We start from the raw sequence: 27,319 nt of genomic DNA on the forward strand, positions 1-27,319 counted from the left end.
TGTTTTATAATGAAAGTGACTTTTTAGGGTCAGTTTATCATTTTTTTTTAAACAAAAATTCACACAACTTTTCATTCAATGTGAAAAATATATGAATCTTGGATGAAAGTTGTGCGACTCTTGGGTAAAATATCGAAGAATCGACCTTCTGAGTGGAAAAGGAAAATTTTTGCATCCAAAACCAAAAAAGTTGTCTGCTGGATAGAGAAAAATTAGTAGTGGTATATCTGACATCATCAGATATCAGCAATAGCGATGGGTGAACGGTTCAGCCGGAGCATGAGTTCGGGCCAAACTTTGTCTGTTCGGCCGTTCTCCGAACAACAGAATTATTAGGACGTTCGACCATTTGTTCGGCCCACCGAACAACCACAATGTGCCGTGCCGTTGCTGTGTTAAGCTGAAGCTCCCAGCCGGCCCTAGTACCTCCACTGTACGTGACTTCTGTGTTTACAGGTGATAGTGGTAGGCAGAGAGCCTGAGCCAGAAGTGGTGGAACTGAGTTCATCAAGTTCCATCTGAAAAAAGCCCTGGCGATTATTCATCTTTCACCTACATTAGTGTGAATGTAGGGATAGTTCAGTCAGTGTGAGTATAGTGTGACCACCATTTATCTTTACATTAGTGTGAATGTAGGGATAGTTCAGTCAGTGTGAGTGTAGTGACCATTTAACACAGTATATTTCATGGCGTTGCTGCAAATTTAATGTTGTATATTTCAGTGCGTCAAGTGCCATTTAATGCAATACATTTCTGTGCATTAGTGCACGCTTAACGCAGTATATTTCAGTTGCGTTTACTGCAAGTTTAACGCCATACAGTTCGGTGCGTTACTGCAAGTTTAATGCCGTATATTTCAGTGAATTACGTGGCATATAATGCAGTACATTTGTGGGCGTTACTGCACGCTTAACACAGTATGTTTCAGTTGTGTTACTGCAAGTTTAATGCCATATAGTTTTGTGCGTTACTGCACTGTATCTGTGGAGTGTGTCTTTGTAGTGAATACTCAAATTAAAGTGCACCAAACACCACTTTCCATTGATTAAAGTGTATCCACGTACACATCTTTATTACATTTTGTTAATAAGCACCCCCACCCCCCCATCATGTCTGGGAGGACAGCAAGGAGAGCCAGAAGTCCCCATGGCACTGTAAGTGGGCCAGTAGTGTATGTGTCTATAGGCAAAGGTGGACGTGGTCAGGGCAACATTTCCTCTGTTTAGTGATGTTGCTCGTGCTATCCAGCCACAGCATGCAGAGAAGGTGGTGGACTGGCTTACTAAACCATCCTCATCCTCCGTCACCCAAGCAGAGACTAGTGCACAGTCCCCTGCAGCTGCCAGTCTGGCAAACCTGTCTCCTTGTCCTCAGCTATTCCTGCCATAGCCCCAGCATCAGGCCAGGAGAAGTTAGCAGAGTTATTTGAACACAGCGTCATATGGAAAAAAGCTGTAACACAATTACAGTCTGTTCAATTTGAGAGCCGCGATTATCATGTAAACAATTAGTACAACAAAACAAAATAAGAAAAAATAAATAAATCGCGCTACCGCTTAACCATGTGATAAACTTAATTAAAAGGATCACAAAAGATTAAGGGCCAGATTCTTGTAGAGCAAGTGCTGTATTCCCCAAACACTTGCTCCGTAGTTTGTAATTGGCCCGGTGTATCCCCGCATAATTCCAAGGGGGCGGCTTGTATTTAAATTAAGCACGCACCTGTGCCGTTCGAACTGCGCATTTCCGGGCTTAAAATAGCCCAGTGCGCATGCTCCAGTTCTCGACGGAAAACGTCAATGATGCCGACGTGTGCGTCATTGACGTAAAGTCGTATTCAAGAACGACTTAGTAAAACGACGTACCCGACGGGAAATGACGACGCAGACCCGACGCCATACTTAACATGGCATACGTGGGACTGGCGTAAGGTTACCCCTCATATAGCAGGGGTAACCTTACGCTTACGCAAACGACGTAAGCGACGGTTACGCGATTTCGTTCGGGAATCGGCGTATCAGGCTCATTTGCATAAACAAATGAGACCTGAACGTAAACGCCATCTAGCGGCCGGCGACAAATTACATTTAGGATCCGACAGTGTAAGTGACTTACACTAGTCAGATCCTAGCCTAAATCCGGCGTATCTTGTTTTGGGAATACAAAACAATGATACGCCGGCGGGAAATTTGATTTACGCCGGTGTATCAGTAGATACACCGGCGTAACTTGTTTGAGAATATGGCCCTAAAACTACCAAAAAGTGATGTAAATTGTGAATGGTGGCATATAGTGTGGTGTCACTAATATGCCAAAAAAAGAGGGATCAGTTGCCACTTAACCACTTAAGGACCGCCTCCTGCAAATATATGTCAGCAGAATGGCACGGCTGGGCAGATGTACATACTGATACGTCCTGTACATCTACCCAGCCGTGGGTTGCAGGCGCGCGCCCGGGCGCGCATCCGCGACCTGATCCGAAGCTCCGAGACCGGGTCCGTGGGTACCGCAGACCCGATCGCCACTGGGGTCCCGCGATCGGTCCCCAGAGCTGAAGAACAGGGAGAGCCGTATGTAAACACGGCTTTCCCGTGCTTCGCTGTGTATAGGGAGACACAATCGATGACGTCACTCCTACAGCCACACCTCCCTACAGTTGTAAACGCACACTAGGTGAAACATAACTCCTTCAGTGCCCCCTGTGGGTAACTCCCAAACTGCAACTGTCATTTCCACAATAAACAATGCATTTTAAATGCATTTTTTGCTGTGAAAATGACAATGGTCCCAAAAATGTGTCAAAATTATCCGAAGTGTCCGCCATAATGTCTCAGTCACGAAAAAATCGCTGATCGCCGCCATTAGTAGTAATTTTTTTTTTTATAAAAATGCAATAAAACAATCTTCTATTTTGTAAACGCTATAAATTTTGCGCAAACCAACCGATAAACGCTTATTGCGATTTTTTTACCAAAAATATGTAGAATAATACAATTTTTTTTATATATTTTTGAGGGATATTTATTATAGCAAAAAGTAAAAAATATTGATTTTTTTTCAAAATTGTCGCTCTATTTTTGTTTATAGCGCAAAAAATAAAAACCGCAGAGGTGATCAAATACCACCAAAAGAAAGCTCTATTTGTGGGAAAAAAAGGACGCCAATTTTGTTTGGGAGCCACGTCGCACGACCGCGCAATTGTCAGTTAAAGCGACGCAGTGCCAAATCGCAAAAAGGGGCCTGGTCCTTTACCTGCATTTTGGTCCTTAAGTGGTTAAAGCAATCTCATACCAATCAGTGAACATAAGCCAATGATTATAATATTATTATAAAAATGTAAACATCAAAATTAATATTAAAATCAAAATAAATGTTTACATTAAATCAATCAAATCAAAGGTATAGTCCATAAGTGCTCAATCAGTGGATGCTATACACCCGTGCTCTGTGCCAAAATCCAACTTCTGATAATTAACATGTCCAAGAAAAGGTGATAAATCATCCACCAATCAATAAAAAGTGGCTCCTTACCGACTCTTATGACAGGGGATCATTAACAGTGTATGATTAAGGATGTCACTCCAGTTCAAACAAATTCGGTCTTTAAAGCAATGAATCTTGTCCAATAGTAATTGTAGATCACCACCATGCAAAAAACAATGACAGCTCCACATAGCGCATTAAAAGTGTAAAAAAAAATGATTAAAAAAGATTGTATTGCACTTACAAGTTTGCAAAAAAAATAATGCCTTAAATCTGGTGTGTCGGCCGGTACACAAATTCCGGACACCCGTCCTGCTGGGGGATCGTTTGGAGCTCTGGGTGACGTCAGCGCGCCGCTCCGCCCTACGTCCGTTTCGTAATATCTTACCTCTTCCAGAGCACGGGTGTATAGCATCCACTGATTGAGCTATACACCCGATTGATTTAAGGCATACCTTTGATTTGATTGATTTAATGTAAACATTTATTTTGATTTTAATATTAATGTTTACATTTTTATAATACTATAATCATTGGTTTATGTTCACTGATTGGTATGAGATTGCTTTAAGTGGCAACTGATCCCTCTTTTTTTTTGGCATATTAGTGACACCACACTATATGCCACCATTCACAATTTACATCACTTATTTTGTTTATTAATTTTTTGGTAATTTTAATCTTTTGTGATCCTTTTAATTAAGTTTATCACATGGTTAAGGGGTAGCGCGATTTATTTATTTTTTCTGAACACAGCGTCAGCCACTTGCTCCTTGAGGATGCACAGCCATTACTGGATTCAGATGTTGGTTCTGAGGTTGAGGAAGGCAGGAACATGAGCCTACAGAGAGGGGAGAACACTGGTACACAAATTGGCATTCATGTTCCCCCAGCCGCAGCATATTGCCAAGTTGTCTCCAGTGGTAATGTGGATGAAGATGATGATGATGATGCGGTCACTGACTCCACTTGGGTGTCGGATAGAGCAAAGGAGGAAAGTGAGGCACAACCCCAAGGGGCAGCAACCATGGAAGAGTAGAGAGGAGCTACCCTATTCCATCACATTGTTGAGCTGTTATCTCCAGGTCCACTTCCCACAGCTTAGCTGACTGTTTTTTTTTTGTAAATGTGCAGCCGTTCTCACTATTTACAAACTTTGTCTCAAGCACACCAAGAGTGGCAAAAACACCAACCTTTTGGGTACCCCATGCTTGACAAGGCATTTAACCTTCCACCACTCAGCCGTTGGCAAGAGCACTTAAAGGCCACACAAAAGGGGCACAAATCTGTCCCTCCTCCTTGCTTACCTCAGTCTGTCCCTGCTATACCTCATGACCTCTCAGCCTCCTCCACTGACAGGGATGATGGTATAGCGCATGGTGTTCCTTGCTGCACATCTGCCAACAGCACACCACCAGCTGTAGACTATAGATGGAAAATTTCTCTCCCCCATCTGCTGCAGAGGAAAAAAAAATTACAGTCCCTGCCACCCAAATGCCCAGCATCTAAATGCAAGCTTGTCAAAGCCGCTGGCTCTACAACTACTGCCTTTCCACTTGCTGAATTCTGCCCCTTCCTTGAAATATGCAGAACGTGCTGTAACACAATGGCAGGTTCCCAGTCGCTATTTCTTTTTAGGAGGGCTATTCTAGCTCTTTATCATCACCCATCACTTGCAAGGTTATGTTGTGGCATCGTTGGGCAAAGCAGTCAGCCGCAAAGTCCACGTTACTGCTGACACGTGGTCCAGCAAGCAAGGGCAGGGACGATATATTTTGTTCACAGCACACTGGGTAACTCTGCTTGCAACTCAGAAAGATGCAGGACAGGGCTTAGTGCTGCAGCTGGTTGTGCCCCCATATCTCCATACAGCTGGTGATGATGCAAGATTTGTCAGCTCTACCCCTCTTCTCCTCCTCCATGCCATCCTCTGCTGAATTGTCCTATGAACCTCAAGTACCCCCTAAGTGTTCAAAGGGCTATTCAATGAGTCAGGATAAAAGGTGCAATGCAGTGCTTCTGCTGGTGTATCTAGGGGACAGGAACCACACCGGAGCAGAGATTCTTGCAGTTCTGCAGTGACAGGCCCAGAGGTGGTTCACGCCAGCTGGTGCAAGGAATGGTGATGTGTGATAAAGGCACAAACCTCCTGTCCGCCCTTATACAGGGAAAGTTGACACAATTTGGTGGTGCAGTGTTTCCTAAATAGGTACCCAGAGATCGAAGAGCTACTAAAGCCAGCAAGAAGTAGTGATTTTAGGCAGTCATACACAGCCAGTGCTCAGTTGGCTGAAATTCCGCGGGAATTCCACCTGCCCGTAAACTGCTTGATTTGTGACATTTGTGTTGACTTTGGCAATGCTGCAGTGGCTGCACATGCAGCAGAGGGCCAGACAGGCTCAGGCCAGTTCAGATTTTTTCCCCATGCCAATGGCTGCTCATAAAGGATGCATGCACTGTACTGTCACCATTTGAGGAGGCCACAAGGATGGTGAGCCGTGACAATGCATGCATCAGTGACACAATTCCTGTTGTGTTCCTGCTGGAGCAGACGCTGGGTGGCATTATGGACAGGGCCCTCAAGGCAAGAAGAAGAGGAGGACTACCTTTACTCTCAAGGTCCACTTTATGCAGACACCATTGTCCCTATGCCACAGAACACACAAGAGGAGAGAGAGGAGGATTCTGGCAGTTTCGGAGGTATTGAAGCAGAGGAAGACATACGTCAAACAATAAGAGATGGTTTTCCATCTCCAGAACCCTTGGGAGTAGTAAGTGGCTGGGAGGTGGAAGTTCCAGATACTGTAATCCTCAGTGACCCGGGGTGTCTGCTTTTCATTCCTCCGCAAATTTGTGGTCCTTGGGCTCCATAATGTTTCAAAGCCTGCTAAAGGACCCAAGAATACATGGCGTAAATGAAAAGGATCACTATTGGTTGGCAACACTCCTTGACCACTGTTATAAGGGGAAAATCTCAGAATTTATCCCATCCCCAAAGAGAGTGCAGAAGAAATCTCTTGAGGACACCTTAAAGAGGAGTTTATCAAACATTTTCCCGACTCTGGTAGGTTACAGTGTCATGAAAAACATAGTTTTGAGGCTTCTGTTTGTCAAGAGAGGAGCAGTGGAGAAGGCATTTCTAAAAAAAAATTAGTTCTCGCCGCCCAGGGCTGTCAGCTTCCGCACCCCATCGGCAGCGTCTGCAGCACATGGTGGACAATTATCTAGGGCCGAAAACAGAGTTGGAGAGCTTTCCAGTCGACGATCCACTAGCTTACTGGGTCATGAGAAAAGACCCAAATAAAAAATTCCAAAAGGAAAACACTGCGCTCAATATGAATGTGAATAATAAACACCAATAATGAGTGTTATACAATAAATGAATAGCTGCCAGTACCAAATATTTGTGATACAAAAATTAATAAAACAATGGAATATACGGTACAGCGCTCAAAAGAATTGAGAAATTTCTGACTGTGAACATATATTATATATGGCTATAATAGCAAGGTGAATAATGAGACTTATATCTCACAATAACAAATTCAATAACAAATTCAAGTGAAAAAACAATTGTGTAACACAAATGAATATGAGTGCAAAAAAGGTAAAGGAAATGAAGAAGAAAAGTCCCACTACATTAGATGAATGAAAAATCAATCCTCATTGGATAAAGATGTCCTTATGAAATTATTCAAATGTTCATCCAAAAAAATAGGTAGAAGGATAGAGCGAACTTCATCCACCAGAGAAAAGGCACCCAGGAGTAGTGTTGCAGTCTCCTTACCATATTAATGTGACCACTATTACAGTGGTCTCAGCAAGCGTGGGGATTTTAGGTCTCCCTCCTGACCTTCTATGGTGTGCCTGAGGCGATGTCCATTTATCTCAAATTATCAAAAAAGAGAGAAGAAGACCATAGCATAATACCAAAGTGTAAAATTTATTGTGCTAAAAAGCTTTTCATTGATACATGCCCCCAGGGCAGTACCCAGACTCCTATAACCATTATAGCAAATTACTTGCATATAAGCCTTCATGTGATTTTTCACATTCGGGTCCCATAGACTTCAATGGGGTTTGTTATTCGGTTTCGAACTTTCACAATGTTCGAATGTTCCGGTGTAAACCGAACAGGGTTCCCTAATCAGCAATATCTGATATTGCAGATATCAGTTTGCTTAGTCAGCTCCCATGATTCTAGAGAATCAAGAAGAGGGTTTTTATCTAATTTCAATTGAAGGTTGCCAAATTTGGTAACATTTTGGGGCAAGCTCTGCTGTTATGTATTATCTGAAATTTGGGTAAAATACTATCTGCTACCACCAATAACTGATTAAACTTGGCAAAAACTTCACTCTAAATGGGAAATTCTGCTTCATGTTCTCCCCCACCTCTACTATATTTGGCACGTTAAATTTTTTTTTGGAGGAGCGGGTACCTAGGCAATCTTGGCAAAAGGCCCCCCTCTCTTTGCCTGCAGCCGTCTGGGAGACATTACAGATCCCAGAAGCCTGCAGGACCATTCACAAAGTGCAGTGTGGCTTGCGCATGTGCAGGGCCGTCTTAATAGCATCATGGGCCCCTGGGCAAAGTAATGCACTGCGACCCTACCAGCCTGCCCCAATTTACGCACTTACTCAAGAATTAGTTGATAGAATTAAACATACATTTATTAGTACTTTCAATAAAATAGATTTTAAACAATATAAAAAGCATTCGATAAATCAAGGAGGGCACGATATTGGGATCAGGAAGGCACAGCACAGGTTCCAGAATGCTGCTTAGGACATGGCCATTCTGGGACACCTTAGTAAAACGCATGACTGATCTGGGAAATCCGGGACAGTTGGCATGCATGATGTAACGCAAGACTATTATTGGGCCCCCTATGTACCTGGGGCCCCTGGGCAGTGCCCATGCAGAATTTTTTTTTTTACTCATCTGGAAATGCCTGTTGCTATGCTGTCCCACGAAATCTGCCTTTGAAACCACCTAGGATTCTGACATCATCTCCCTCTAATGCTCCTGGGAAATGTGTGTCATCATTTCCCAGGATGCAGTGCGCTGTCCAATTATCACTCCCCATCCAACACTTCCAGGAAGTAAGTGCCTGTAGGCTTCACAATGCCCACAAGCAAAATGACAACGGTGTAGATATAGTTTTATAAACTATCTTTTTTGAATATCTATGCGGATCAGCGGCGGATTGTAAAATATTAGGTGACCAGATTTATATTATAAAAACGCAGGATGAAAGGACATACATTTAAAAAATGCTAATTGTGGTTGGAACTCCGCTTTAATGTTGATAGGACCCTGGGCAAACATTTTCTTGGACCCCCCCTCCATTCTGAGACATACAAAAAAATAGCAGGCAGAATTTACTGCAGCAGATCACATACTGAAGTTGGTTGCCAGAGGTTACAGCTTATCCTTACTGCTCAATGATTGGTTGCTAGAGATTACAGCACATCATTACGACTCACTGATTGGTGGTGAGAGATTAGAGCAGATCACTACTGTTCACTGATTGGTTGCTACAGGTTACTGCCCATCATTACCACTCACTGAGCAGTGGAGCAATCCCACATAATTGCGGCACATCAATACACATACTACAGGAGAAGGTCAGAGAATGCGGACATACTACAGGAGATGGTCAGAGACGGCAGACATACTACAGAAGATGGTCAGGGACTGCGGACATACTACAGGAGATGGTCAGAGACTGCAGATATAGTACAGGAGACAGTCAAAGATTGTGGACATACTACAGGAGACAGTCAGAGATTGCAGGCATGCTACAGGAGACTGTCAGAGACTAGGGACATACTGCAGGAGAATGTCAGAGACTGCAGACATACTGCAGAAGACTGTCAGAGACTGCAGACATACTGCAGAAGACAGAGACTGAGGACATACTACAGAACATAATCAAAGACTGCGGAAATACTATAGGAGACGGTCAGAGACTGAAGATATGGTACAAGAGACAGTCAGAGACAGCAGACATACTGCAGGAGACTGTCAGAGACTGCGGACATAGAACATGAGACAATCAGAGACTGCGGACATAGTACAGGAGACAATCAGAGACTGCGGACATAGTACAGGAGATAATCAGAGACTGACAATTTTGCCAAAGAAAAGGGAACACCTGATGTGAGGGGACGTGCGTGGGGTGTGCTCTAGCTCTGGCTCTTTCATCCTCTTTAATCCTGCTGACTAACTTCCCCTGGCTTCCCTTGCTCCAGCACTTATCTTTGGCCTGTGTGTGAGGCTGGTGTGTGTGATCCTCTGCAGTGTGGTGGACTTCTTCTTCACGCTGTTCTCTGACCTCCCGGATAGCGGATTGCAGCTGACTTCCGAATCTCCTGCATTGTAGTCAGGTGGAGTCTTCCCCTGCTGGTGTGTCCATCTCTCCCAGGTCTCTCCTTGGCTGCTCCTTGTCATCTGCTTTTCTCCACCCCTGGCTGTGTTGCAAGGCTCTGAGAGGATTCAGCACTGCATCGGCTGGCGCAGTATAGAGTCGGCGGTGCTCCAGAGATACACCAGATAGACTGGCAGTGCTCGAGTTAGGTTCGGCAGAATTAAGACAAGCTCATCTAAGTGAAGTATTGAAGCACAACACATTTATTCAGAAGGTTAACAACTCACATATTAAAAGTCTTGAGCATGACATATCATAATGGTATCTTCCTGCTGTATCCCTGGTTTGTCCTACTGTGCCCTAAGGTCAGCTACTAGAACTCCATTATGGTATGCCATACTCAAGACTTTCAATATGTGAGGCCTTGTACACACGGGCAAACATGTCCGATGAAAACGGTCCGCTGACCGTTTTCATCGGACATATCCGCTGGGATCATTTGGTCTGATGGCTGTACACACCATCAGACCAAATTCCCCGCGGACAGGATACGCGGTGACGTGGCCGCGACGATGACGCGGCGACGTGCGCGACCCTGGAAGGTCAATGCTTCCACGCATGCGTCGAATCACTTTTGACGCATGCGAGGGCTTTCGCTTGAGCGGACATGTCCGGTGAGTCATACAGACGACCGAACATGTCCGACGGACAGGCTTCCAGCGAACATGTTTCTTAGCATGCTACAGACGACCGAACATGTCTGCGGAAACTGGTCCGCGGACCAGTTTCAGCAAACATGTTCGGTCGTGTGTACGAGGCCTGAGTTGTTCACCTTCTGAATAAATGTGTTCTGCTGCAATACAACATTTAGTAGGTACTGCTTTTCTCCCCTTGTCTCCTTAACCACTACCCGACGGCCGTACGACTTTATACGGCCGCGGGGTGGTTCTGAATCTCTAACAGGCTGTAAAAACACGGCCTGCGCGCGCATCCAGCGGCGGCGCGCGCGTGCTCGCCGCATCGCTGAGATGCCGATGCGAGTGCCTGGCGGCCGTGATGTCCGCCAGGGACTCGGGATCGGCGGCTACAGGGACAAGACGTGGAGCTCTGTGTGTAAACACAGAGATCCATGTCCTGTCAGGGGAGAGAGGAGACCGATCTGTGTCCCTTGTACATAGGGACATAGATCGGTCACCTCCCCCAGTCACCCCCCCTCCACCTACAGTTAGAACATAATTCAGGGTACACATTTAACCCCTTCCTCACCCCCTAGTGTTAACCCCTTCAATGCCAGTCACATTTATACAGTAATTAGTGCATATTTATAGCACTGATCGCTGTATAAATGTGAATGGCGCCAAAAATGTGTCAAAAGTGTCCGATGTGTCCGCCATAATGTCGCAGTCACGAAAAAAATGCTGATTGCCGCCATTAGTAGTAAAAAAAATAATAAAAAAATAATAATAATAATTCTGTCCCCTATTTTGCAAGAGCAATAACTTTTGCGCAAACCAGACGCTTCTTGCGATTTTTTTCTTTTTTTTTCCAAAAATATGTAGAAGAATACGTATCGCCTAGACTGAGAAAAAAAATGTTTTTTTTAAAAAAATGGGCTATTTATTATAGCAACAATTAAAAAATATTGTTTTTTTTTCAAAATTGTCGCTCTATTTTTGTTTATATCGCAAAAAATAAAAACCGCAGAGGCGATCAAATACCACCAAAAGAAAGCTCTATTTGTGAGGAAAAAAGGACGTCAATTTTGTTTGGGAGCCACGTCGCACGACCGCGCAATTGTCAGTTAAAGTGACGCAGTGCCACAAGCTGAAATTTCACCTGGTCAGGAAGGGGTATATGTGCCCAGTAAGGAAGTGGTTAAAGATGTCTGCTGAACTTCTACATTAATGAATATTCAGTTTAACCCTGTCAACACTGCAAAAGGATAATGCAGTAGCAACAAAGAAAGAAGTTCCACAGCAGTTCAGCTACAGTCCAGGTTACAGTGACAACATTGCCTAGGCACAGATACGGTTAGCAAGCATTGCCAGCCTAGGACAGGAAGTTTTTTACTGACAGAATCACCAGGTGAAAATAAAGGCTGATAAGAGAAAACTGATGCTGCAATATATTACATTTTTGTTCTTGTGTTTAGAAGAAAAACACCATCAGTGCAGTTGCTCCAGAGCTTAGTAAGTGAGGTTAAGCTTCATGTTGCAAAGAATACCCAATCATGTACCAGGGAAGAAAAAAAATGCATTTTTGCTTGCACGTGATTGGATGATGAAAGTCAGTAGAGCTTCTGCTGATTTACTAAGCACTTGGGCAATTGCTCTTTCAAAGTGCAACTGCACTTAGTAAAGTGCACCACCTGTTTGCCTTTAGTAAATCAACCCCACAGTGTGAATGAGGAAATGTGATATGTGCTGACTATGACTATTTTTTAAAGATTTTAGCTGAGAGTGAAAAAAAGAAAGACTCATGCCACGTACGCACAACCGTTTTTCATGACGAGAAAAATGCAATTTTTTAAATTGGTCATTAAAAACTATTGTGTGTAGGCTCCAGAGCATTTTTCTCGACGAGAAAAATGGCCATTAAAAGTTTAGAACCTGCTCTATTTTTTCTCGTCGTTTTTCACCTCGTTTTTCTCGTAGTGAAAAACGGTTGTGTGTAGGCTTTTACGACGGGGAGAAAAAACGTGCATGCTCAGAAGCAAGTTATAAGAAGGGAAATTTGCATAATCAGCCCAAAGGGTGATACCAATCGAATGGATCTTCCCCTTTATAGTGCCACCGTACGTGTTGTACGTCACCGCGCTTTGCTCGAGCATTTTTTTTCACGATCATGTGTATGCAAGGAAGGCTTCACAAGAATCACGTAGATAAAAACGTTGTATTTTTCAATGACATGAAAAACGGTCGTGTGTATGCGGCATCAGCAGTGAAAGTACTTGTGAGACAAAAACTGGTTAACACAAGACTAATGCTTATGTTAGATAATGGACTTCTCCATTGATGTAATGTCACTTTTCTGATTAAGCTAATATTTCAGGTCAGTAGATATTGGCAGCAAATTATTGCCTAGTTTGTACTTTTCTGAGGTTTTCAGTTCTAAACAATGAGCATATTTGGGTATATCATATGTGTCAGAAAGGAAATTAAATATAAGAGGCAGAGAAGTAATAAACTGTTGGCAGGTGGCTAAAAATCTTGTAATTTTAGAATTTGCCAGAAGGTCAAGTATACGTGGGCTGGTGAGAGCTACTAAGGGCTGCTCTACTGCACTTATTTTATTAATATGATTGTAAAAATCACTGCAATGTTTACTTTACAGCTAGGAGCTTTTACTGTAATACATTTGGTAATGGTACAGATAAAGATTGCTTTATTGTGCTTAGTAACAGCAGGTAGTGTACATAATATTACATTTGTAAACTATGTGGGTAATATTTAAAAAGCAGTGATTGCGATATTCACTAAATATTCAGTGTAGGTGAATATGCCTGGTGCATGCCTTTTAAATGACAGAGAATAAATAACTTAATGTGTTTGGTAAATGTCATATTCACTATTCTATAAACTAGCCTTATGAGTTAATATTGTTTCTTATTCCACTTTTGGCAATGGCTGTTTAAAAATGTTAATGTTAAAACATTGTTGTTTTTTTTAGTTAGCTTTGCTAATACTAATACTGATATGTTTGGTGCCCTTGCTTAGAAAAAAAAAATGATATGCTATTTTCTGAATATGAAATTTTTGCCTGGCCATATACAGAAAAAGAACATTGAATGATATTTGCACAATCTTACAAAATTCCATGTGTATAGGGTGGGACATATTAAACTCTCAGGCCTCGTACACACGACCGAGTTTCTCGGCAAAAACCAGAAAGAAACTTGCTGGGAGATATTTTTTTGCCGAGGAAACCGGTCGTGTGTACATTTTCGTCGAGGAAACTGTCGAGAAACTCGACGAGCCAAAAAGAGAGCAAGTTCTCTATTTCCTCAACGGGAATGGAGAAACTTGCCTTGTCGAGTTCCTCGACAGCCTAACAAGGAACTCGACGAGGAAAACTATGTGTTTCGCCCGTCGAGTTCCTCGGTCGTGTGTACGAGGCTTCAGCCTCAACCTGTGCAGAGATTGTCCAGGTGGCATGAAAACAACCGAAGCACCAGCAGAGTGATCATCATTGGGGCCAGTTAGCTCCACAGTTAAAATGGATGTAAACCCACTCTCATCCTTTCTAAACTACTGCCATAGTGCTGATCTATAAGGATATACATTCCTTCTGCATGTATCCATACTTGTATCCTTACTTGTCAAATGTCTCCCCTCTGTCTGTTATAAGAACTGAAAAACTGCAGATTCTGTGGGTGGATCTGTTGTCTGGAGCTCCGTGGGGGGAGTTCCTGCCCTCCTCTACACTCCCCTTGTCAACATGCATTTTTTCCTGTGTATTCCTTACACTAAATTCTGCTATGATCACTAACATCCAGTCAAAATCCAGAAGAGTAAACACATGACATCAGAAAAGGAGTGGGGGTGGGAATTAAAAAGGAATGCCTGTCTCCAAGCTAGTGCATGAGATATGTAAACAACCTGTCACTCACAGCAAGGGGGCGGAACGGAAGGTTTTTCTCTGTAAGTTACTCTGTAAGTTTTATTTCACAGAACAATAAAAGAGGATTGCTCAGAGCTGGGTTAACTCTGTGTGGCAAGACTGGGCACAGTTGATAGGAAATCTTATACTGTACATTGTGACATAAAAAAAAAAACAATTTGGGTTTACATCCACTTTAACTCTCTACACAAACAAATGGTTGCAGCCACCATGTGTTTTAATGTAAATACTCTGGTTTCATAGCATTTGCTATTGCTGTTCTAACTTTTATGAAATGTCTGTGGCACTCGCTGCCATGTTCAGAAAGGAATGTATCAGAGTTACACAAAGCCCTCATGGAGGTAAAGATTATTTAATTTCGGATTTAAACATTCAGTGGCTCAACATAGCAATTGTAAAATATACTGTAATTTGGATGGAAAAAGAAAAACAGTGCAATAAAATATTTACAGAAAAGATGTTAAAAAACTGACAATAAGCAACAGTAAAATAAACAGGATTAAAAATGACAGGTTTAAAATGAAAAAATACTTAAATTATGGTCATGGCGATTAAACAACACTTTACTGCAGGACTCTCGTAATGGCAGAGATGCATAAAGCATGACTGAATATTTCAAACAGAACAACATCCCTTCCTTGTGACCTTGTAATCTCATGTGAAGCTCAAAAGCCTTCAACGTAGAGGGGGCTTACTCTGTTTTCATTGGACTCATTGAGGGCCCATATCACATTATTGTCCTAATTGACGCCTGATTTCCCTGCTCAATGTGGATCTAAAACTGTTGAGGGTACTTCAAAAAATTATCCATCATGATCAGGTTGGTTTTATACCTACCAGAGAGGCCCAGGATAAAGTAATCAAGACCATGGTTATCGATCTGATGGATTGGACATTCATGGAACTGACTATCAAACATAATGGTCTCAGTAAATGGATGATGACTTGGATCAGAGCTGTATACTCAAGGCCATTGGCTCAGGTCAAGAGTAATGGTATGTTTTCTTTGCCCTTTGAAATAATGAATGGCACACAGAAGAATTGCTCCTCATTTATTTCCATGTTTTATTCCTACTTTGGAACCATTCTTGTTCAGGGTAAGCTCAAATCCCAAAACTACGACTATGTTTCTGGGGATGTGGATAACTTTGTATTCTATGTCACCAATCAAATTATCTCTCTACCAAACTACCTGGCAGAGTTTTTCAAATAACTACTAAAATGCAGAGGCCCTAAATATTTCCCTCCCAGACAAGATTATGCAGCACATATGAGACAACGTTGTCTTTAAATGGTTGGACTCTGTCATTGGATACTTAGGTACTAATAGTCTTCACAACCTATCTCAAATATATGCGGTTAGTTTCCCTCCCATACTTAGCCAAAATAAGAAAGATCTCACTCAATGGCATCACAAGAGATTTCCCTGGTTTGGCAGTTACATTGTTCTGAAAATGAATATCCTGCCATGAATATTGTACCTACATTTGAACAGTTTTATGGTCTCATAAATCCCTGAGATTAAAACGGGATCGCTTTATCAGATGCTTCACTACACAATGCAGCCTGTCATCTAACAAGCCCAAACAATGGTGAACGTAAAGCAAGACTTTACCGTCATCCGACTGAAAACACTCTTGGTGTTAGGAAAATGTCCCTGCCTTAGTAAAAACCCACCCCACTGTTGGTACCACATGGACCATGTGTCAGAAATTATTTTCAGTAGGAATGGATATGGTGGACCGCTCACAGTGTATTGGAGTATGGGAGATACAAGCGGTCTCCGTGTTACAAACAAGATAGGGTCTGTAGGTTTGTTCTTAAAGTGAAGGTTCACCCAAAAAATCTATTTTTAACATTAGATTGAGGCTAATTACTGGAGGCAGAATCGGGTGTTTTGTTTAAAATCAATGCAGTACTTACCGTTTTAGAGATAGATGTTCTCCGCCGCTTCCGGGTATGGGCTGCGGGACTGGGCGTATTCTTATTTGATTGACAGCCTTCCGACTGTTGCATACAGCGCGTCACCAGTTTCCGAAAGTAGCCGAACGTCGGTGCGCAGGCGCCGTATAGAGCCGCACCGACGTTCGGCAACTCGTGACGCGCTGTATGCGACCGTCGGGAGGCTGTCAATCAAATAGGAATGCTCAGTCCCGAGCATTGATGCACTGAGCATTGTACTGCATTGATTTAAAAAAAACACCCGATTCTGCCTCCAGTAATTAGCCTCAATCTAATGTTAACATTTTTTTTTCGGGTGAACCCCCACTTTAAGTTGAAGTCAGAAAAGGTACATTTTTTAAGTGTAGATCCAGCCAAAAAAAAAAAGATTTTTTAAGCTTTATGGATAGCATAGGGAAGGGTTAACACGCCTGTAACATTGGTTTTGCTTACTCTGCCCCTGTTCAGAAGATTTCACCTAACTTTATGTCCCAATGACAATTGAATTTTGAACATTTTGGGTTGTGGAAACAAACCTTTTTCCCATAGTAGCTCTTACAGGAGTGAATTTCCCTTCCTACGGGTAGATTTCCTCTCACTTCCTGTTGTCTCCCTCCATTTGTAAGTAGGAGTAGTTTGTAAGTCAGATGTTTGTAACTAGGAGACCGCCTGTATACCTCATTTGTGTGTCCTGTGTGTTCTTCTCCCCACCTTTCCAACTTCCATATTGTAAACTGGACCATACAATGGCTCAAATCTTTTGGACACTTCGGTGCACCTATTTTTGTTTGTTTTAAAATCTTCCTGCTGACAACTTACCGTAATTGTCAGCATGTGATGTATTTATACTGAGATGCAATGTACCTCTAATGGTATAGAATGGTAATTTGTGCATTTTTGGTCAGTAGGTATTTTATGCCTTTGTATCTGTATCATGTTTGGTAAACGTTTGATCTTTGCTACTTCCTCTACTGTATGACTTTTGATATAAAAAAAAAAAAATAATTTGCAAAATGTCTTTGGCTCTGTGTCGAGTAAATTCAGTTTAATTTATCAGAATTCCGGGCTTGTCTTAGGCATGTTTGGTATCTAACCGATTTTTATTTTCTCATTCGTTAGTGTGACCAGGAAAAAAATCTAAAAGATTTCTCAAACCACGTGTGAATAATTGAATCTCCCGCTGCACCCATTGTATTACCTAACCAGTGACTGCATCTGATTGGATGCAGCTACTGTTCAGCCTAAAATATTTTCCATCGGACTCCTTTCATTTTGCAATTGAAAGATGTCAGATGGGCAAGCAGCCATGGGTATACCCACACACAGAATTTCAGTTTGTCAGGATCTGGATAAAATGTTCATCGTGTATGGCCAGCTTTAATTTAGACTGTAATGTGTTTCTACCCATAAATGCCTAGAGCAGAAATTTGATTTTTTAAACATTTTGTTTTGACTTAGACTTTGGAAAAATTAGGGTGGTACAGTGTTTAGTACAACACTTCCATTCTTCCCTATTGGATGATAATAGGGTCTGATGGACACCTAATTATCACATAAAGCACATATTGTTTCAATTAATGAAAGGACTGTCAGTCCATGAAAGTCAACAGGCTGGAAAATGTTACTTATCAGTTTCAATGTCTAAACCTGCAAATGAGATTTGTCAGCATTACCATATACTTGGAATCTCACATATGTAACAGTGGATAAGCATATAAGGAACATGGGAATTTTGCAGTTTTGTCCCGAATACTGAACAACTTGGGTTGTTGGCTTATTGTAGATCCATAATACACTATTTAAAAGGGATGCCAAAGAACCCTATACCTTTCATGTCAAACTATTATTTACCATATGCTTTTCTAACTAATGTGGAATAAAAGTGTTTAACCACTTCAGCCCGGACCATATTGCTGGTCAAAGACCAGGCCACTTTTTGCGATTCGGCACTGCGTCGCGTTTTAACTGACAATTGCGCGGTCGTGCGACATGGCTCCCAAACAAAATTGGCGTCCTTTTTTTCCCACAAATAGAGCTTTCTTTTGGTGGTATTTGATCACCTCTGTGGTTTTTAGTTTTTGCGCTATAAACAAAAATAGAGCGACAATTTTGAAAAAATAATAATATTTTTTACTTTTTGCTGTAATAAATATCCCCAAAAATATAAAAAAAAAAAAATTTTCCCACAGTTTAGGCCGATACCTATTCTTCTACATATTTTTCGTAAAAAAATTGCAATAATCGTTTATTGATTGGTTTGCGCAAAAGTTTTAGCGTTTACAAAATAGGGGATAGTTTTATGGCATTTTTATTAATATTTATTTTTTTACGAGTAATGGCGGCAATCAGCGATTTTTATCGGTACTGCGACATTATGGCAGGACACTTCAGACACTTTTGACACATTTTTGGGACCATTGGCATTTTTATAGCGATCAGTGCTATAAAGCCATATAGGCTGCTCGGCGAGATGACGTAGATATACGTGATCTTGCCCAGCAGAGCCGACCTGCCGCCGTAAAACTGCTGCGGCTGGTCAGCAAGCGGTTAATGAAGCTATTAAAGCTTAGATCAGTGGTTCTCAACCTTTCTAATTTCGTGACCCCTTGATAAAATTTCCCAAGTTGTGGGGACCCCTAACAGTAAAATTATTTTCGTAGAGTGGGTTGTCAGCACCCAAGGCAAGACAAGAAATTTTCACCCCTAACCCAAGGACATTTAGCACTCCCTGAGTGCCTTCCTCTCGTACAGTATTAAACCCCTTATGGTACATTTGAGGATGTACCACTCTTTCTCTTTGTTCTCCTTTTATTTCCATTTTATCTCTCTATCCTAATTTCTTGTTTGTATTCCCCATCCCTCTCTAGCCATCTTTCTTGTTCTTTCTCTTATTCTTTCTCTCCCTTTTTCTTTGTTCCTCCCCTTCTTTTCCTCTGCCTTCCGTGTATTCTCTGTTTATTCCTTTTCTTACTCCCTGGTGGGGGGAATGGGATGAGTGGCAATGCTGACGGGGAGTTGGGTTGAGTGGCAGTGCTGGCGGAGAGTTGGGATGAGTGTCAGTGATGGCGGGGAGTTGGGATGAGTGGCAGTGCTGGCAGGGAGTTGGGATGAGTGGCAGTGCTGGCGGGGAGTTCTGATCAGCCAACTTAGGTGCTCTTGATCAAGGTGAGAACTGTAGTGTGGACTTTTAAAGGCAACTATAATCACAGGTAGTGGGGTGTCTCGTAGCAGTGACACCTATGCTTAAATCAGCAGAAAGGGTCTCCTCCAGCCCCTCCCACTTCACATTCCTCACCAGTCAGCTGACCTCTAGTCCCTGCTCCCAAGCCATGCCGTGAACTGAATGGGCAGCTGCAGGCTTCAGGAACAGCCCAGGATTCAGTGACCCCTGGCAAATCCTCATTTGACCCCCAAGGGGGTCCCAACCCCCAGGTTGAGAACCATGGCATTAGATAATTGACTAGTTGATCCTAAAATAAAAAGCAGCCAGTTGACATATTATAATTTAATGTTTAAGAAAGGAAAGATGTTTAAACATTATTGAACTTCATGTACAGTATAACTATATGCAGTACACTCTAAGGCCCCTTTCACAAGGGGCGGACCCTGTTAAGCTCAGCAGCAGATCAGCAGAGTCGGCCCCATGTAGAAAGGGCCTTAAGCCCCATACACACTATCATTTTTCCTGCAGGTTTTCTCTTAAGGTTTACCAAAACCATATAATATGAGGTCAAACCTCAAGAGTTTGAATTTGTATGCAATCAGGCAGGTCCTTGCAGTACATGGTTTTGGTAAACCCGAAGAGAAAACCTGCAGGAAAACTGATAGTGTGTATGGGGCTTTAGAGTATAGTCATACTGCATATTGTCATACTGTACAGAACAAAGTGGACAGATGAGGCACCTGTGTCCAATTTGTTTCTGCGCAGCAGACACAGACAGAGCTCATGCTACTCTATGGGCAGTCAAGAGTAAACTGCCCGATCTGTTTGTTTAAATGCTCTTCTCTGTTTCTATGTTTCTGTACTAATCCTGAAATGTTAACTAATTTGTAGATCATAGAAGTATGCCTGAATGATAGTGATTGGCTTCTGAAAAACAAAAAATGCTTGGCTGCTGTAAACCTGTCATACCCAGAGTTGGGATCTAGAGTACTATGACAGAAAGGGCAGAGTGGAAGACTGCTAGAGGGAGTAGTTAAATTGTTACTAAACTCAGGACCTATGAGGCTACAGGACACCTGACCCTCTGTCTGGACAGTGCTGATTGGACCTGTGCCGATCACATGCACCCTCCCAAGAATAGGGTCGCCACCTCATCCCTTTAAACCCGAACACATAAATTACACAGGTTCTGAGGCCAATTTAATGAGTGAGTGAGTTTAATTACCACTTTAATCAGACACAGAACCTGTGTAATTTATATGTGTTCGGGTTTAAAGGGGTGAGGTGGTAACCCTACCCAAGAAGGTTCCTGCCTGAGATTTGATCCATGTATGTATGTATGTATGTATGTATGTATGTATGCATGTATGGCCGGCCTAAGTAACCTATGGAAAGAAAGAGGAAAACAAATGTGCAAGGGAAAAGCAGGAGACATTATTGAAAGAAGTGATAGAGACTTGGCACTGATTTTGGGATGTCATTGTTGTCTGGATATTTGAAAATTAGTCCTATCGCTATACAACCATACAGCAGTCTCCATTACAGTACATAATTTCTCTGGTTACTTAAAATAAAGCAGTACTGTATTTTTCATTTAAAACATAACTGGAAAATGTAGGCTTTCTTATGTCTTGTATGTATGTTTTTAGACAATTCGACAGAAGTTTCCTCTTCTGACCACAAGAAGACTGGGCACCAGAGGACATTCAAAGTAAGACCAGTATTTTATAACTGTATTTTTATAAATGTTTAATAGTGATTATGTTTACCCCCAACAAACAAGCAGATTTCAGCCAGACAGCAGTGGCCAACCACAAATTGCAAGGATTTGCTCTAGTCAACATAAACTACTGCTTGTAGAGTCATTAAGGTACTTTTAAGTTACTTTTTATGTTGCAGTAGTTAGTGTAAACTCTAGTGTATAAGTACAAGAAGATTACAGTATTTGCTCAATATCTGATAGGATGCTAAAGAGCAGGGATGGAAGTAGATGTTGGAAATGATCATGTATTCATTTTGTTCTGTTTTGGGCCCACACAAGAGATGTTCAGTTCAGATAACTAGTTTAAAGTTGGGCTTTTGTGCATTAGAGTGATGTTCCGAATTAAGGCATCCGAGCAAACCATGTGTTAGTGTGTTTATTACCATGTGTTGTGTATATAGAACATATTTTTGCGCTTAGCGTACATTTAAAATATAGGATGCAGCTCTCTAATTGTCTGAATATATGACAAAAACCTCCATGTTGGTCCATCCCCCTGACGATATTGGTTGGTAGTGTAACGCATTGGGTGGGGCTTGGCCTGTGATGTCATCATGCCCTCAGACTCCCAAAAGTGTGCCGCTCTGTGCTTGTGATTTCTCTGTATTGTAAGTACCTCTTCAGTGTACAATAAAGTGATTCATCTGGTGGTATTACTGTTTTGGTTTCTTTTAAAGATGATTTTACCCAGTGTGGCATGCTTTTAACCTTTGATGTGCCCTGGTGGGAACATTGGTGGTTATTACTAACTAGAGGAGGCGGTCTCCCAAGGGATTCATCCACATTGAGCCTATTGAGAGCATATTGACCTATTTTTATTATTTATGTTTTTATTATTTAATCCTTTTTAAAAGGGGAGATTAATGTGATCTGGTTAGAGGCTGTGTGATCTTTGATGAAAGAGTCACAGATGAAGCAGTTACCTGTTTTCTGCTTCTTTGCATTTTTTTTTATTTTTTTTTGCATTGACTTATGGCCACAACACTCATTGATTATTCAGACTTTACACTTTCCTTTTTTTATTTGAAAAGCGTGAATTATTGGTCACATAAGCACTGTTAATTATATATTTATTATTAAATCTCTAGTGAGTTTTTTTTTACTTATCTATTTTTAAAAGGTTCTTCATTTGGTTTGTATATGCAATTGGGGGAATGTTCTTTATTTATATGAAAAAAATTGTTGCATATCAATTTGTATATTTTAGCACTAGCACTTTAACCTGTTGCCGCCATTTGTGCTATAGCCAAATGGAGGCTACAGTATGGGCTTACTTTGTCGGGAGGGCATCTATTGATCGTGCTTCCTGCGTACCCCCTGTGGCGTGCGATAGCGTGCTCTGTGATCGATGAGTCTGAAGGACTCAGCTGATCACAGATCAAGGTAAAGGGCCAATCACACTGTCAGCATGAGGAGAAAAGAAGTAAGCCGATAGCCAGCTTGTGTTAAAGGGACATCGGCTCTGATAATCAGGGCACTTATTATCAGTGTCCTGATTATCAGTGCAGTCCCAAGAGTGCCCACCAATGCTACCAATCAGTGCTGCCAATCAACGTCCACCAGTGCTGCCAAACAGTGCTCATTAGTGCTGCCAATCAGGGCCCACCAGTGCCATATATCAGTGCAACCTATCAGAGCCCATCAGTGCCACATATCAGTGCCCATCTAGGCCACCTATCAATGCAACCTCATCAGTGCCGCCCATCAGTGCCGCCTCATCAGTGCAGCCCATCAGTGTCTGTCAGTTCAGCCTATCAGTGCCCATCAGTGCAGCCTCATCTGCTCACATCAGTGAAGGAAAAAATAACTGTTTGCAAAATTTTATAACAAATTATGTTTTTTTTTTGTTTTTTTAATGGTCTGTCTGTATTTCTTTCCTTGTTTAGCAACAAATAGAAAACCCTGTGGTTATCAAATACCACCTAAAGAAAGCTCTATTGGCATATATATATATATATATATATATATATATATATATATATATATATATATATATATATAAAAATTAATTTGGGTACAGTGTTGCATGACACAATTTTAATTCAAAGTGTGACAGCCCTGAAAGCTGAAAATTGGGCTGGTCGAGAAGGGGGTAAAAGTGCCCAGAAGGCAAGTGGTTAAAGTACATTAAGATACCAACAATCTATGCAATTGTGGAAGCTCACCTATCTGCTTAGAGCTTTTACCATGTGTTACCATAAAGAATAGGTATGACAGGAAAGTAAAGTGTATTTTCAGTGAGAATATATTGTGATTCATGGAAAGCTTGAAACAACTCAGAAGGGAATCAGGAGCAGCTCAGAAAAGCATCAAATTCAGCTATAAATGAAATGTAGACTAGCCACTAAAATTGCTTTGTCTAATTGCTTAACACCCGTCAGATGACCTATTGACAAACAGCTGCTATTGCCTTAGTTAATGAACCCCTATTAGGTAGAGACTGTTTACTAAGCAAAGTAAATGTTCCTATAGATTAGTAAGTAAAGCAAAGTTTGCTGCGGGTGAATACAGCTTGACCTTTATATTCACTTTGTAGAAATTAACGTTCACTACTCCTTTAGTAAATCAACCCCATAGAATTGAATTGTGTGGAAGTACATTATGTGTTACTAAAATGCAAGAGGCTTGCATGTCTAATGAGCAGATATAGCTGCCTCTTGTATTTACAAATTATACAAAAACCAAGGTTTTTTATTACAATACTACAGCCAAAAGTTTTGAGAATGACACAAATATTAATTTTCAGTCTGCTGCTTCAGTGTTTTTAGATCTTTTTGTTAGATGTTACTATGGTATATTGAAGTATAATTACAAGTGTAGCACGCACCCCCGGCCATGAAGGCCGCCACACGGGGGTGGTGGGACGACAGACCCAGGATAGGCGACCACCCCGGACTAGCGACGTCTGTCCCTTAAGTACTCCTCCCCAGCATGCTCAGCGGGACGATCAACTCCCTCTGATTTGCTGCCGAAGGGGAACACCCAAAACACCTTGACCTGACTGCTGCCACCCTCGGCCTGGAATAATAACAACAACACCCCAGACAACAATAGTGGTCACTCACAGTACAGCCTGGCTGGAACAAAGGCCCATATTTAGTGAAAAATCTTACAGTCTGAGCCAACTAACTCTCAGACTACCCTCTAAATTTAAAGCAGCGCCAGCTAAAAAGTAGCAGGTCGCTACATTTGTATTTTGAAACACTTAAAAGAGCAGTGCAAATAGTTTACTGTGGTGGTGCACTGCCTTGACTTGGCCCGTCGTTAGAGGTTTTATGCATCTGTGGGGTTGAATTAGGGCAAAAAATTTAGTTATTTTGATTTTTTTTTCTTACTCACCCCACATAGTCAGCTCTAAATTGTCCCTCTATAATATACTACGGGCATACCCCACTTTTAAGTACAAAATGGGGTTTATTTACTGGGGAGTGCAAAATCAGGCTCACTTCTGCATATAAACCAATGAGCTTCCAACACCAGCTTGTTCAATTAAGCTTTGGTAATAAAACCTGGAAGCTCATTGGTTTCTATGCAGAAGTGAGCCTGATTTTGCACTTTCCAGTGATAGTAAATAAACCCCACTGTGTACTTAAAAGTGGGGTATGCCTGTACATGTATGTGCCTTTAGGTGCCCTGTGCCATGCAAAAAATATTGACAGTGCCACTCCCAGTGACCACATCCCACTATATATATCCAATTCTGGGTAAGCAGCAGCTGAGAGATGTTATGAAATCACTCCCATTAAGATTCAGTGACTAAGTGCACAACATGACAAACAAACAGCTATTACTTCAGAATAACAAAAGGTATGCAATATAACTGCAAGAAAGTTTATTAAAAATACCTGCAATGTACATAGATAAGACTGTTCTCAACAAAAGTTAAGTGTACTGTGCTTACTTTTGTACTGTATAAATTTTGGGATGAGTTGTACAGAATGGAGGCCTGTAATGCTGCAGAGTACTCTGGACGGTGGTCTGAGGAGGCCTGTAATGCTGCACAGTGCTCTGGATGGTGGTCTGAGGAGGCCTGTAATGCTGCACAGTGCTCTGGATGGTGGTCTGAGGAGGCCTGTAATGATGCACAGTGCTCTGGATGGTGGTCTGAGGAGGCCTGTAATGCTGCATAGTGCTCTAGACGAGCCATTGAGACGCTCCCTGCCCCTCCACAGCTCAGCGCTCCAGTGAGCGTGGAGGAATAGAGCAGGAGACATGCTGACTGACAGCAGATCTCTGCTAAGGGAGGATTGAGAACCGAGCCATCAGCAGCATTCGGTGGCTCTGTTCTCAGTGCAGAGTCTGATACTGCATCCACCTAGGTAAGTATGAATCTCAAAAAACAAAACAAAAACCATATTTCTCTTTTAAGTTCATTTTCATGGCAAAGAGGGACTTTGCAATTGATTGGCATTCATCTGATCACTCTTCATAACATTTTGGAGTATATGTAAATTCCCATCATAAAAAGAGAGGCAGCAGACTTTGTGAAAAATTATATTTGTGTAATTCGCAAAACTTTTGATTATTCACATGAGGCTGATACTTTTCATATATGTTTGTCTAAAAAAAGAAAAAATTAAATGCACCATACAATCTTGTTTAACTCGTGGAATGAAACTTTCAGTCGGGGGTTAGACAGTTCCAAGAAATCCACTAATTGGGACAATGATAGATAGACCAGCTAGATCAATCTAGCTATTGTCTTTATGTAGATTATTTTTAGCTCTTTGGAGATGAAGTACAAATAGCAGAACCTTTTTTAGGAGATGTGATTGAACATGCTGAAAAAATGGCATGACAGCTGGCCTGGTGATAACATGTTATTGCAGGCTGGAGATAGCTTCCTTATATCAATCTGCTTATCAGCCGTTGTTTGTGGCAGTGCATGATAAAGACAGGTCTTGTGGGTGCACACACAAAAAGTGAACATATGCTGCAGGAAATGTATAGTATCTTTCAAATAAAGAAGCCATAAATGCTGCAAATTAAATATCAACCTCCTTTTTAAACTAACAATTGTGTAAATTGAAGTGATATGCAGTAAGAGCAATGTGAAATATTTGTGGCAAAGATAAGCAATGTTTAGTTTACAATATACTTTAGGTTAAATGGATTCAAGTGTTTTAAGGTAATAGGATTTAAGATGGGTGATGTCTTTTAATTTGCTATATGACTAAAAAAGGATTATACTACTTGTGTTTATTTAACCCTTCAAAAAACATAGGTGACATCATTATCAGTTTCTTGAGGACTCTAATAAATACAGCTGAATTAAGTATTGAGGACATTAGGACCTAAGCATGCTAAAGTAAAATGATTAAAAGCGCAGAAATTATTATTATTATGATTATTATATTATATTATACATAATTTATATAGCGCCAACAGTTTATGCAGCGCTTTACAATGTAGATGGGGGACAGCACAATTACAATACAGTTCAATACAGAAGGGACAGGAGGGCTTACATTCTAAAGGGAGGGGGTGGTGGTACAAAAGGTAATAGCTGCAGGGAATGATTTGATAGGGGTGGCTCTGGGACAGTTCTTAGGTGGGTGTGGGATAGGCTTCTCTGAATAAATTTGTTTTCAGGTTTTTTCTAAAGGTGGGCAGGTTAGGGGCTAATCAGACATACTGGGGCAGGGAGTTCCAGAGGATGGTAGAGGCCCTGGAGAAGTCCTGAAGGCAAGGGTGGGAGGAGGTAACAAGGGAGCTAGAGAGCAGGAGGTCCTGGGAGGAGTGGAGGGGACGATTTGGGCGATATCTGCAGATGAGGTTGGCGATCTAGCTGGGGGCGATGTTGTGAATGAATTGTTAGTTGTGGTTAGTGTTTCAAATTTTATACAGTGGGGTAGGGGAAGCCAGTGAAGGGATTGGCAGAGAGGAGCAGCAGTCACGGATCGGTTAGTGAGGTGTATTAGTCTAGCAGCAGCATTCATAATAAACTGAAGGGGGATAGCCTGTATAAGAGTAGGCC

At 41.7% G+C, this 27,319-nt stretch overlaps 1 protein-coding gene across 1 annotated transcript in view; it reads left to right on the forward strand.

Moving 5' to 3' along the window:
• The window catches only part of RFX6 (regulatory factor X6), a 113,800-nt gene that overhangs the window by 12,101 nt on the left and 74,380 nt on the right, over nucleotides 1-27,319 (forward strand). The window contains exon 4 of the mRNA XM_040350292.1: nucleotides 21,230-21,291. Within this exon, the coding sequence (XP_040206226.1) occupies nucleotides 21,230-21,291 (62 nt within the window). The remainder of the gene's footprint in view (nucleotides 1-21,229; nucleotides 21,292-27,319) is intronic.

This window comes from Rana temporaria, chromosome 4 (genome assembly GCF_905171775.1).
Source record: "Rana temporaria chromosome 4, aRanTem1.1, whole genome shotgun sequence".
NCBI lineage: Eukaryota > Metazoa > Chordata > Amphibia > Anura > Ranidae > Rana > Rana temporaria.